The sequence below is a fragment of the Centruroides vittatus genome, unplaced genomic scaffold (assembly GCF_030686945.1).
Source record: "Centruroides vittatus isolate TY-2023 unplaced genomic scaffold, ASM3068694v2 contig_484, whole genome shotgun sequence".
Taxonomy (NCBI): Eukaryota; Metazoa; Arthropoda; class Arachnida; order Scorpiones; family Buthidae; genus Centruroides; species Centruroides vittatus.
Window position 1 is genome coordinate 550914 of NW_027122274.1, and position 14165 is coordinate 565078.

The 14165-nt window shown below is 31.1% G+C and overlaps 1 protein-coding gene across 4 annotated transcripts in view; it reads left to right on the plus strand.

Annotated features, from left to right (window-relative positions):
- The window catches only part of LOC136977988 (uncharacterized), a 47862-nt gene extending 33742 nt beyond the window's left edge, over positions 1–14120 (plus strand). For all 4 annotated transcript variants that reach the window (XM_067273613.1, XM_067273611.1, XM_067273612.1 and 1 more), the window contains 7 exons: positions 3531–3642; positions 3707–3888; positions 3987–4108; positions 6164–6248; positions 6319–6399; positions 13321–13454; positions 13520–14120. In XM_067273613.1, coding sequence (XP_067129714.1) covers positions 3531–3642; positions 3707–3888; positions 3987–4108; positions 6164–6248; positions 6319–6399; positions 13321–13454; positions 13520–13657 — 854 coding nt within the window. In that variant the 3' untranslated portion in view covers positions 13658–14120. The remainder of the gene's footprint in view (positions 1–3530; positions 3643–3706; positions 3889–3986; positions 4109–6163; positions 6249–6318; positions 6400–13320; positions 13455–13519) is intronic.
- The last annotated feature ends 45 nt before the right edge of the window (positions 14121–14165 follow it).

A 14165-nucleotide genomic window follows, 5' to 3' on the forward strand; every position in this document is an offset into this window, starting at 1 on the left:
CTATATTTATTATATTCTGTAAATGTTTCGTTTTTTCGTATCGGGGTTTGTCATTCTTTTTAATATTGTGGCGCCATCATCACGTACCGCCTTTTAGGCTGGTATGCATTGATTGGCCAATAGGAATCACGTGTTGACTATGTGCCCGGATGGAGGGAAATTATAAAAAGACACGTCGTTGTGTGAAAAAGGACTTTTTCCTCGTGGGTTCTTGGAGTGTTCGTCGTTCGGACTAGAGGAGTGAAGTGGTCTCCCAGGTGAGGACGAAGGGGAGGCGAGAGAGAAAAAGGGACGACGTGAGAATAAGAAAGACAGGAAGGATAGAAGTAAAAAAAAAAAGGCGAGTCAATTATAACACGTGTTTCTTGTTCTTTGTGAAAAGTGATAACCCCTATTGTACAGTTTAGCATATATTGTTGTATAAAAGGGGTATATGAAATACAATTATTCTGTAAATAATTGTATTTCATAACCTTATCTTATGTTAAGCCTTAGATTTATTAAAATAAGTTTTTGTTAAATTGTGAAGTCCTCAATCATTTTCTTATCCCAACTCTATTCGGGATTTCGTTTCGGCAATTCTTGACACTACAGTTTTTCCTGCAATAAATGAAACTTTTGCTTCCATTTTGTAATCACTTACTTATATCACCATTACACTTACACATGTACAATTTTGTTCTATTTTGACAACACCTTCTTGGTGCACTAATTATAATGGCAATGAGTGTATATTATTTAAAATTTGCATCTGATTTTATGATTATAGAGTCATTTGAAACTTCATTAGTATTGTAATAAATACTTAAATTTATAGTATGGTTTTTCACAAACAAAACAAAAAACTTAAATTTAAGAATTGACAAATATAATAATCTGAAAATTGTTCTCTTGTTGATAAATGCTTAATGCATTGTAAAATTATTAAATATTCATGAGAATTTTGAAAAACATTTAGTGTGTAAGAGCTAATGTTTTGGGATAAACAAAAATTTGAGTCATTTTTTTTAACTTTTGTTATTTTTAAATACATTCTTTATTTGTCACTGATTGCAGATTATACTCTAGCTTATTAATAATTGGGTCTAATAAGAAGCAAAATATGATTACAAAATATTGCTAAACAGCATAAATAAGTAAAGAAAATTGGTGCAATAGTATTTCAAATACACTAGAAAGTACCCTTGAATTAATCTACTATACTTTGGATTTAAGTCAAAAAAATTTGTTGTAAAGACAGTTAAAACCTTTTTTTTTTTTTTTTTAATTTCCTGATAAAATGTGTTAAAAGATGGATCAAAGAATATAATTTTCTCAATGTACTGTACATTAAGTATGAATAAATTATTATTATATACATCATAACATTTTAATGAATCCTGTATATTGTAAATGTGTTTTTAAAACACATTAGATTTAATGGATGTTTGGCAATAGTGGATACCCCTTTGTTCAAACATGATATAGTGCAATCACTCGACCACTTGGCATTTTTCATCATTAACTTTTATTTAGTTGATGATTAAAAATGCCAGTGGTCAAGTGATTGCACTATATTGTGTTTGAACAAAGGAAAAAATATCGACACGGTTTCAAGAATGGTAAATAATGGATACCCTTTACTGAATGAGTCCATTTAATTGAGCACTTACTATATATATTTTACTTCTCTGTAATAAAAATAATGTTTTTATCTAACTGATATTTGTCAAATATCATGCTGTAAATAGTGTCATTTATTACCCTACTCTTAATGTATCATTTCTTGTTTAAACTAGAGTGTGATTGATTTAAACTCTATTTTTGATGTATATTGCAAGAAAAATAGTGAATTGAAGACTATTTGTTTCTATTAAACAGAAATAAGTAAATTTTATAGTTCTTTTTCACTTTATCATCTATATCAGTGTTTTTGAACTGCTGGCCCACAAAAAATTTCATTGGCCTGCAGAAAAATTTTTTGACCACACTGACACTGGCATAGTTGATTATGGGTGACTTTTTAAATAGTGATCTAGCATCACTGTATGTATATTGTTACATATGGTAACTCTAGTTAAGCATAATTCAGTTGCATATAATTACAGTAGAGCATCGATTATTCGACTCAGTTGGGGACTGGGGTTGGTCGGATAACCGAAAAGTAATGAAAAATTACATTATTAGTATAGTGTATTAGGCCTGGTTTAAATACTAGCCTCCCTTTCATGGTCGAGCCAGTGCTGCCAGCTAAAAAACATGCAAAAATTTAACAAAAATAATATTAAAGTAGCCAAGACATAACCAAATATTGTAGCGCTACATCACTAGCGGACATTTGAATTTGCCAACTAGAACGCGGTCGGTTAATCGGGGGTCGGATAATTGATGCTCTACTGTACTGGTTTGTGTTAAATTCTCCATAATTTTACTGATCTTTGATGAGAGAGAGAGAGATTGAGAAACTAAAAAAATTTTGTATCATATTGACCAACCATTCTTTTGTTATCTTTAGATTTCAATATACATACATTCTAAATAAACTATATTAATTAAAAATATATATCGGGTGGGTAAGCAAGAGTTCAGTGGGAGCCGAAATGTAGGTTTTGCAAAATGCATTGGAGCCGCAGTTCTGTACTGTCGTGGCAGATAGTATGGTAAGGTGCGCGATTTTATTATATAATATAAATATAATATAAACAAATATTGAATTTTTTAAATAAACATTTTCACAAAATTATAAAAATAAAATTGTAAAAATAATAATAAAAAACAGAAATTAACACTTTCAGCAAGAGCCGCATGTAACTCAAAAAGAGCCGCATTTGCCCATGTCTGATATATATATTTATCTTATAGCTAAGTTCAATTTTAAATGCAATCAAAATTAAATTTATAATTGAAACTTTTAAGTAATGTAAAGAAAAATCCAAAAAAAAATTAGTTTTATTATTTGAATATAGATGTTTTAGATAACAAAATATGGAATTGAATTGAATTATTAATAGTTGATATTGGAAAGTCTAAATAAATTATTGCGTCTAGTCAATGTGGTGGAATATAACCTTTATACTTATATTTGGAATTAGTATAACCCTCGAATTCAGTTAACTTACAAGATGAACTCTGGACAACGGATGTTCTTTTTTATCATGTTAAACCTGAAGAAGCAGTGGCATAAGTTATATGCCAAGCTGATCTTCCTACTAAAGTGCAGAAGACTCTGTATAATCCCAAAGTGCATAACCTTTTATAATTATACAAATGCTTTTTTTCATATTTATTCTATATCATGCTCTGACTTAGGCCAAGACAAGCAGTAAGCTTTGCCTTTGCCAGTCTTGCAACAGTCATAGTTTGATACCTATCTCTTTCAATCTATTATTTCTTTAGAAAGCGAATTAATTTTAATTGTAAATAATCATAACAAATTTAATACTATATTTTTACATTCATTAATTATATGTCTAAATTTAGAATAACTTTATTCTTGATTTATTGTAGCTGGTATTGAATTATTTTATATTAACATGTAAATAAATTTTTAGATGTAAAATTTCAAATGAAAAGTAGTAAAACAGAGTCTGCTTTAGCCTCAATACAGAAACAGGTAGCTACATACTTGCAGCAAGAACACAAAGCTATGGAAGAAAGAATAAGGTAAGTATTTCAGTTAAAATTATAATATGCTTCTATTACTTACTTGAATACACTTTATTTTTAGGATATTCACTCAACAGCAGCAAAATAATTTTGCAGCTTTACAGAAAAAAGTAAGGAGAGATAAATGTGCAATGCTGAGTTTGTTACAGAAACAACAAGAAAAAGATTTGAAAGAAAGTATAGGAGAAGCAATGTCTGAAAATAACTATTCTTCCTTAAATTCAAATGATGATAATTCTGTGTGTAAGTACAACTTGTACTATATAGTTATTCTATACTATATTAGTTAGTAATTTAAATTTAATGTACGTGTTCTTAAATTTTTTCTTATGTTTTAATAGCTCAAGAATTATTTGAAACTTCATGCAATGGCCAGTTTAAACCATTTCAGCTACCTCAAACCAAAATTGAAGTGAATACAAGAAATCCTTCATATAATCGATCACAGTCATTTGATACAAAAGTATATATACTCATTTTAATTTAATTGAGCTGAGCGAGCAAAGTTCATTTCTTTACACTAAAATGTCTATGGATTTAAATAAATGACTGATCTCAACCAAATTTAGTATGGACATCAAGTCTAGATTACTGAATGTTGTAAACTCTTTGGAATCCCAATAAGGTCATGTCCTTGAGGAATATTACAGGAAACTCTACCATAGACTTAAACTGTGATTTTGAATGCTTACAAAGTACATGCAGCAGTTTTGTTCTGTTTCCAAGCATAAACATGCAATATTTGCTTGTCACCCCTCAAGTTTTAAATAATTTAAAATAAGCTAGAGTTTTGACTCAGTTGTTAACCTCTGTATTTGTTTATTTGTTAACATTATTGACTGGCAACATTGAACAAGCCAAAAGCTGTAGCATACAATCTGAATTAAATTATTCTGAAGCAAAGTTTGAAAGGAATCATGTTTCCAAAATCAACTAATAAATCAGATATCGTTGCTTCTATTTTGAAAGACACTAAATAAATACACTGGACGACAAAAAAAATAACGCACCATGAAGGACTTGTTGAATTTGAATAAAAATTGGTATGTTGCATCACCATAGTTAGATATGTAAATGATTAGCTTTTGGGATCAGGTTCTTGTGTTGTATTGCCACCAGAGGGTAGAAAAGTGCTTCCTCTGTCTGGTATAAAGGTGCACACTGTGACAACTTGTGCATATGTCTTGCGCTTGTGTTGATGGTTGTGACTTTGTTGAGTGACAGACATGCCTCTATGACACATTCGACGGCCTTACACTCAGTTAAGTGAGTTTGAGAGAGGTTGCATCGTTGGATTGAGAGGAGGAGAATGGTCATATCGCCGGATTGGCTGCCATCTGAACCATTCTGATGGAACTGTTAGGATGTGTTATGAGCAGTGGGGATGTAGGGGAACGCATGAATGGCAAACAGGCTCTGGACGCTATCAACAGACCACCAGGCAGGAGGATCATCTCATTGTACATCAAGCACGGATAGCGCCTACAGCTTCATCGTCTACCATTCATGCAGCAGTGGCACCTGCATTACAAAACAGTGTATCCAGCTGCACTATTTCCAGGCGCTTAGTAGACGGCGGATTGGTCTCCCAACGGCCAGTATGTGTTCTACCATTAACAGCCACCCACCAACGCCTCCATCTGCAGTGTTGTCTTGCACGACAATCATTGACAGCTACCGACTGGCAGCATATTGTCTTCAGCGACGAATTCCGCTTTTGTTTGGGGGCTCACGATGGCTGTGTGAGGGTATGGTGGCCCGCTGGTCAAGGCATCAACCCAGCCTATACTGTGGAGCGGCACATGGGCCCAACCCCTGGTGTTATGGTGTGGGGAGCCGTAACATATGACAGTAGGACACCTCCTAGTTGTCATGTGTACTACTCTCACAGCCCAACGATATGTGCAATACAACCTCCGGCCACATGTGTTGCCCCTCATGGCAGGGCTTCCGACAGGCATATTCCAGCAAAATAATGCCCAGCCACACACTGCAGTGGTCTCCCAAGCATGCCTACATAACATTGCCACACTTCCTTGGCCTGCACGGTCTCCAGATTTATCATTAATCGAACATGTGTGGGACTACCTGGGATGCCAGCTGTGACAGCCACAAGATCTGATGCATCTTGAGTCCCAGTTGCATCACGCGTGGACAGATATGCCACAGAACATTATATGGAACCTTTATGCCTTCATGCCGAGGCGTATCACAGCTTATATCCGCGCTAGAGGCAGCCCAACGGGATATTAGTGCCTGCACTGTATTGAACATTACTGCACAATAAAGTATGTTTTTGCTTTATGGTTGCAATCATATACCTGTCTAGCTATGACAATGTCACATACCAATTTTTGTTCAAATCCAACAAGTCCTTCCTGGTGTTATTTTTTTGTCGTCCAGTGTACTATATTTAAGCATAAAATCTCGCTCAGCTCAATTTGCAGGCATTGAAAACAACAAATGCAATCCTAGTATTTTCTTATGTCAGTTAGGAATAAATATCCTTTAATTTCAGCTTCATTCAGCTGGGAAAAAGAATGCTGCTAAATCACAGATGTTATCAAGGAGGAGAATATTTAGTCTGGATACAGATGCTGGAGGTTAGTTTGAATCATTTTGTAAAACTTTCAAATAATATAGCATAAATTGCAAATTTATTTATTCATTCAGGTATTTTTGATATGGAAGGCTTGGAACAAGAATTTAGTAACACTCCATTTTATAATTCAGATTATGAAGATGATACTGATGGTAATGATTTGTAAATTAGTAGAAAATAAGTATTATATTTATAACATAGGTTAATGATAAATCTTGAAATTTTACTAATTCTAAAATTTTCATTTAACACAATTTGTTACTGATTTTAGATGCAAATAATTAATGAAGAAATGAATTACTTGAGAAATGTAGATTTATTACATTTTTCAAGTATTCAGGCTGAACAATGATCAAAAACTTGAATATTTGCTTTACTATTATTAAAACAAATCAAAAATAGTCTCAGTTAATTTTTAATTGTAAGCAATATTTTTAATTACATATATTTCAAAATACTAAAATTATTTCAATAATAATTTAATATTAGTAAACAATGTATTCACACAGTCTTATAAGGTCAGATTTATTCCTTATAATTGTAAGTAATAAATTTACATTAATGTAATTAATTCTAAATGATGTTATTCCTACTGCTACTATATTATGAACTATAAAATATTCATTTTTTTCTTTTTGCATGTCGTTTCAATATACATTTAAGAAAAATGTATTCTAAAACTTTTTATAACATAAACACACATTTTACTCAAACTTCAAAACATTTTGTAATACGAAAATTTGTCCTTTATTTTACACTAAAGATTTTGTTTATTGTTATAATTTGTCATGATTTTATTAGTAGAAACAACAGTTTCACCATATTTTATATAAAATTCTACAAATTTGTTTGTACAATCAAGTCCTACTTATTTAAATTAAATGGTACTCCCATATATTTTAAACACACAGCTTATTCCCATAAAATTTATTTCTAACAAATTGAATTAGCAACTATTTAATTAGATGTTAGAAATTCATATAAAATCATTGACACAACAAAGATAATTTCATAAGCTTCCAATTTCCTTAATGTTATATTGCTGATTTTCCTAAAATACACAATGTCCAGAAGTATTCTACTTTAGATCATTTGGAAAAAAAACTGTTATAGATTGATAAAATTTCATAGGCACATTTATGTTGCTACAGGAAAACTATGGACAGAGTTTCAAAAATAGATAAAATTTTGTCTAATCTAATCTTTTGAGGGTGTTTTAATCAGTGCATTACCATCCAGGGTGTGTGGTAAGTGCTTTCTACTCTATGGTGTTTCATGGAGATGTGATGAAACTGCTCAGTTTTCTAATATATGTCAAGATTTTTTTCAAAATCTTGACATGTATTAGACTCATAATGAATGTGTAAGAAACAATTATTGATTTTTTTTTTTTTTTTTTGATACATATAATGTACGAGAAACAATTACATAGTAAATTGGTATCGATGTTCATGTACATGTGATCTATACTATTTGTTCATCTTCATCTTGATGGAACAAAGCAAGAAGTGACTAGTGACCAAAGTTTGGAAGGTACATGACCTTATTTTAAGACAATACTGTGTTTGTTTTTATGCTATATGTTTATTAGAGAGCATTCAGAAATTTTGGAACAAGGATGTTCATTTCCTTTCAGCTAGGTTTCCTACTACATTTTCTGGGAAGAAAAATTAATGTGACTTGCATACTGTATTTACTGACTATTCAATAGAACAATAACATTGATGATATAAGAATGGAAAAAATACATAAGTTACAGTAAACTTATTTGATGATGAATTTGTAAGGTTTCCAAATGTGTTATAAGTTACATAGAGCCCGTCAGACATGAAAAAGTGTAGAAAATCAAATGCCATTAGCAACCTTCTGGGTGATCATACCACTTTTGACAAGGGAGCATGACAGTGATCCCAAGGATGCTCTATTAAGTGAATTTGATGGTACTAAGTATTTTATTTTCACTCAAATCATTTTTTATCGTTAAAATTAGAGAGAGGTGGCCATTTAATACCAATAACCAGTGTGTGTGTTCTATTTATGGAGAAACAGTTGTTGAATTGTGAGAAAGAAGTAAATAGTTTTCTAGAAAGATAAATTGAAAATTTGTATTTTGATAGAAATTAAAGTATCTAACCTTTTAAAAGATCTGAGAATTTAGATTACTAATGATTTTTACTTTATAAATAAAAGTTTGTTTAGAATAAGAGTATTATTGTCCCAATTTGTAGATATTTAACTCTGATATTTTTATAAGGTCAAAGTTTTTGAGTTGGATATTCCTATAACTAGCCTCTTCTTCCAAATTAGTAAGGCCTTGTTTTTATGGGAAATTCTTATTATAAATAGATGGTTGGTTTGATATAATTTTAAGATAATTTGAAGAGAGGACTTTCTTTATTTTACTATTTTATCTTATGGGTTGTATTTCGGATCCTTCATTTAAACCAGGAGTTTCCAACCTTTTTTCATATATCAACTCCTTTTTAAAAGAGTTTTTTAGTCTATATTTATATAACCACCTTTTCTAAGAATAATTTTTGGATGTTCACCTAATTGAAACAAACCTTAGTTTGCCTATATTTGTTTATTGCACAAAAATGTTTTTGAACAAAATTTAAAAAATGCAAACATCATATCAAAAGTAATGAGCAAAAATTTTTTGTAGTAATCTGCAACAAGAAAAGATGCCATCTCTTATGGTATATTTTATGTCTTATGACATCAAGAGCTTGATCATGTGATCACATGGATGCCAAACAAAATGGTATACAATAATGTTTCATTTTATCATCCTGCTGTCTTTCAGTTTCTCATTAAGAGAGAGATCCCCACTTCAGAAATTTACTACCCGAGACTTCCCCATACATATAGAAATGAGTGTATGAGTGCCAGCAGAGTTAGAAGATGAGTGAAACATTTTAAAGATGAACACAGGTATCCAAGATCAGATTTGTAACAGTTGTCCTTGAACAGCCACAACAAAATGCAACAAAGTAAGAGTTGATGAAGTAATTCAGGAAGACAGGCATATGACTGTGGACAAAATAGTGAGAACACTTGAAATAGAGCACAGTTCAGAAGGTAATTAAAAGTTTAGCCAACAAGAAAGTTTGTGCTTGTTAGGTGCTGTGTTTATTGACCAAATACCACAAAATTCATTGCCAAACCATCACCTCAATTGTTTCAGAGATATTTAAATGATGATGTTTTTTTTCCTCTGTATTGTGACAAGTGATGAAAGCAGGTTCACCATTTTGAGCTAGAAACAAAACAGCAAAGTATTGAATGGCATCATTTGAATTCAAGAAAGAAGAAAGCAAAGGCTGTGCTGTCAGCTGCGAGTGTTAAGGCACGATCTTCCAGGATGAAGGATTGATTTTGGCTTATTTTTTGGAAGTGGGCAAACAAACAATGCTAATTGTTATGTTTAGACACTGGATAAGTTCCAATGTTCATTGCATAAATGTCCTGGAAGAAAGATTATCCTGCAACATGCTTGGCCTCACATCACCCTCTGCACATTAGAAAAAATTGACAATATGAGTTGGGAATAGGGTTTCTCAAATGGGATCTGGGCTGTTTTTTTAACCTGGGAAATTCTTCTCATTCCAGGAAATCCCTCAAATTTCTTAACAGTTCACTTTTTTTTTTTATTGTGTTAAGGTTGAGGAAATTTTGCAAATAGAAAGTATAATTAACTCATAAACTGTCAGAATACATTTGTATTTATTAATTTTAAGCCTACTTAATTGTTTTTTAAATTTTTGCTTGTTATGACATCTCAGATTGTCAATAATCAATATATATTTGTGGCAGGACTCTAAAAATCTTTTACTTGTCAGAACCTGTAATATCTTGAATAATTGTGCTGATGCAGTCTTAATTTTAACTATGCCCAGTAGCTGCAATAACTGCATTATGCCAGGTTGTGCAAATTAGGCAAGGATAGAAACAAGTACAAAGTCTGCAAGTATGAAGCTTTTCTTCATAAACCTGATTATTAAAGCCAAACAAACTGCCTAATTATTGGGCTATAAGCTTGATACTACTATTAAAGCAGCCGAGTTAGACAAATCAAGAATACTTGAGAGCAAAAGAAGTACTGCAACGCATCTCAAAAATGAACTAGAAATCTGAGGTTACAGGTGAAAAAACACGTAACATTGTCTTCTCTTAAATGCATTAAAGACAATTCCACCCACATTCATTGAATTGGAAAGGGCATTTTCAGTAGTGGAACTTTTCATTATTTAAATAACCAGATTGAGTGATCAGAGTATTGGCCATCTTTGGTTTTCAAAATCTTATAATACAAAACATTATTGTAAATTTTTATGTTTTATTTAAAAAACAAAAATTACCTTCTAAGTTAGAAGCTTGATCTAAGTTCATTTTTCTTTAAATTTTCAACTCGATTCAAAGGCATTTTTTGTAAGCAGTTTCCAACAAACTTTAATAAATTTTTTCTATTTGTGAAAATTTCTATGTAATTCAAAGGTAATTTTAAAATATATCTTATACAGCATTATTAATATTATGATTTTGAAGGTTTCAGAACATATTAAATTACTTTTAAAAATGAAAAATAATAATCATTCGATTTCAAGATATTTTTTTATTTTAAAAATAATTAATTATATCCTGGGAAACAGGTCACTTTTTCCCGGAATCCCGAGACAAGCTAAAGACCGAGAAATACAGTACTTCCCAACTAGGGCTACTCATTTCCATATCCCTCCTATAGCTCTGATCTGGCATCCTCAGTCTACTGTCTGTTTGGATTTGCGAAGGATCAGATGCAAGGTCAACATTATGAGAGAATGGTATAAATTGAGTGTGTCAGTGCCTTCAGACTGCTAGAATAGAGATCTACCATGAAAATATTCAAACTTTCTGAACATTGAGAAAGATGTATACAAAGAAAGGGGATCATGCTGAAAAATAAACAGGAGTCTATGGTTTAGGATGGTATACTTCAAGTTTCAATAAAATAAAATAACAATTTATAAAAAATATTGTTGGTCATTACTTTCATATTTTCTAAAAGGGTCAGATCAAATTATAAAACAATTTATAATTTGATTATTGTATGTAATTTTAAACAAGATTTAAAATTGTAATGTATTTGAAATTATTACTTTTTATTTACCTTCTTAATCCCTTAAAATTTTTATGTACTGTACCTGGAGATGAAACTGTTTTTACCAATACAGCTACAAGAATATTTGTTTATCAAAACTAGTCAATCAACTTTTCCATCTGCTGATTTTGTGTTTAAAGAGTTAAATATAAAATAGAAACATTAAAAAAAGCTTTTAATTTGAATTATATTTACAATAGAAACATTGTACATGAATATATAATTTTTTTTTATCCCCAAGAGGCTGACAGGATTCTGTTGGGAATCCCCTGGTCTAAACCATTCAGTTCAAAATAATTTCAATGTTATTTCAATGATCATTTTATATACAAATATTTGATATATAATGTAGATTTTATTCATTAGTATTATTTGTTTATAATTGATCAATATGGAGGAAAATCCCAAAATACTTTTTCAATATTATAAACGGCTACAAATACAGAACATGAAATTTAAGAAAAGAGCTAAATATAGTTATATATATTTTTATATTGAAATATAACTATTTATATACACTCAAACCTGTTTTTATGTGGTCTTTTTTGTGCGATTTTTTTTTTATATGTGCAATGTGTTTTGTGCAATTATTTTTGTGCAGTATACCAATTTGATTGAAATTCATATACCACACACAAAAAATCGCACAAAAATAGACCGCACAAAAACAGGTTTGAGTGTATACCATTGCATTTAAAAGTAAAACTTCAGTTTTAAAATTTTTGCTCTATTAATAAAGCTTTGTTCTTGCTAATATAATAATTGTCAGTATGCTTTTAAGTCTGTTAGATTTTTCAATTTATACATAACTAACTACTATTTAGTCTGAAAATTAGTACTTTCCCTCTCCATTCGGTCTGCCTTGAGAATATTAAGGCTGCATTTATGTAGATGTGAGAAGAGAAAAAACACGCAAAAGAGAGATCTTTTGGAATCAGAATTTGCACTCACAAAGCTGTTTTTGCAGAAGAGGGAAACTGACTTCTTGTGCATTATGCTCAAGAAATGCACAAATTTCCTTTGTGACTGTGTTGAACTTCCTCATGTATTTTTTTTATCATCTCTTGAGTTGACACACAGTAGTTTTCCTCATTTTTGCACAACACTGTCAATAGAATAGCAACAATGGAGCCTGTCTACAATTTGTCAAACGTGAAGAAAATGGCCTGAGAAACTGCAAAAAATACAGGAAGGCCATAAATGAAAGGAAGAAAAGAGTAGTTTCCTTTATTTTTCATTATATTTTTCTTTAACATTAGTTTGTTGTAAAATTCATTGGACTTTTCCTTCCCACTTTTGCATGAATGCAACTGGAGAGAAATTCTGTAGATGCATGATCTTGATTTGCTTGGTTTTCATCCCTCTGGTTTTTCTATCACCTCTTGCATTTCTCACATCTAAATAAACACAGTCTAAGAGGGCCCTTTTTTTTCTCCCAGGTCCATTATGGCCTTGCTGACAATGAAGCAGCTGGCTGGTGAGGGATGGGTATGATATATCTGAGACTGTGATCACCCCTACAAAATTTGAGATGCTTGACTTAAATGGCCAGATGGCTGGGTGGGTGGCAGAAACATCAGCCTGCTGCCACTGCTGCCCAGCCATCTGTTCATTATAAAAATTAGTGACTTTGATGCGCCATTGAACTATTTTAACAATTCTCAATCTTTAAATTTCACAAAATACTTAGGAGATTCTGCAATATAATCATAGCTGTAAATAAGTTAGAAATTGTATTTGTAAGTCTTTATTACTTTGACAAAATTTATTGAAAGAAAAAATTAGTATTTAGCTAAGGTCTTTATTCACAATTTTTGAATTTTTATTGCTGCTAATAATTAGGAATTTTAACAGAGGTGAGATATTTTATATTTAAAAAGTAGAAATATTTTGCTTAATAATTTAAATTTTTTCGTTTTTTTAATTTTTACAGACAGTAGTACTACAGAAGAAAATACTTTAAATTTTCGTAAAAAGTTGCCTAAACAATTTGCGCAGTCTCTTCCAATTAAAGTTCCAGTTTGGTCACAGTTTAATCATTCTAGTGGGTCTGAAGAAGAGGAAAAGGTATTTTTATATGAAACTGTTAATTTGTATCTTAATCATTACTATTTTATTAATTATTTTTATAGTTTGTAGTTACTGGAGACCCGGAACAAATTGCAGAAAGTATAAAAGCCCTCACCATTACTGACGGAACAGAAATGTTTGGTGACTTACCCCGTCGGCGACTTAATACAGGAGATCTAGTGAAATCAAGACCACTGTGACACATTTGTTTGCACTTTTTTGTAATAACTATTACTGCATAATTATTGTATTTTTGATATACAATTGGGTATACAGCAACTATCTAGTGCTACAACCTTTCAATGGGATCACATTTTCCAGATTGATCTTTTTTTTTTTTTTTTATAGCTATGTGATGTGAGTATGAATGTGTATGTATTATTACAATATTTCACTTAGATTATTTTGTTTCTAAGATGCCTGTTGTTAATGAGGCATGATTTCCCACCAGAATGTAGTTAGCTTGTAACATATGATGTTTAACAAATGAACAAATTTTTTTCTTAACCAAATTTATATTTAGTTCACCAAAGAATAAGTGATCTGATGTATTATTAGAGTAGCCGTTAACAAGAAAACACTGAGTTGTGCATTCCAGTGTCTTGAGGTTTGTGTTAATTTGTGAATGAATATATACAAATAAAGTTCTGTTAAGTTTGTAAATTGACTTCAGTTTAGATTAGATTAAAATGCACAAAATTATCATTA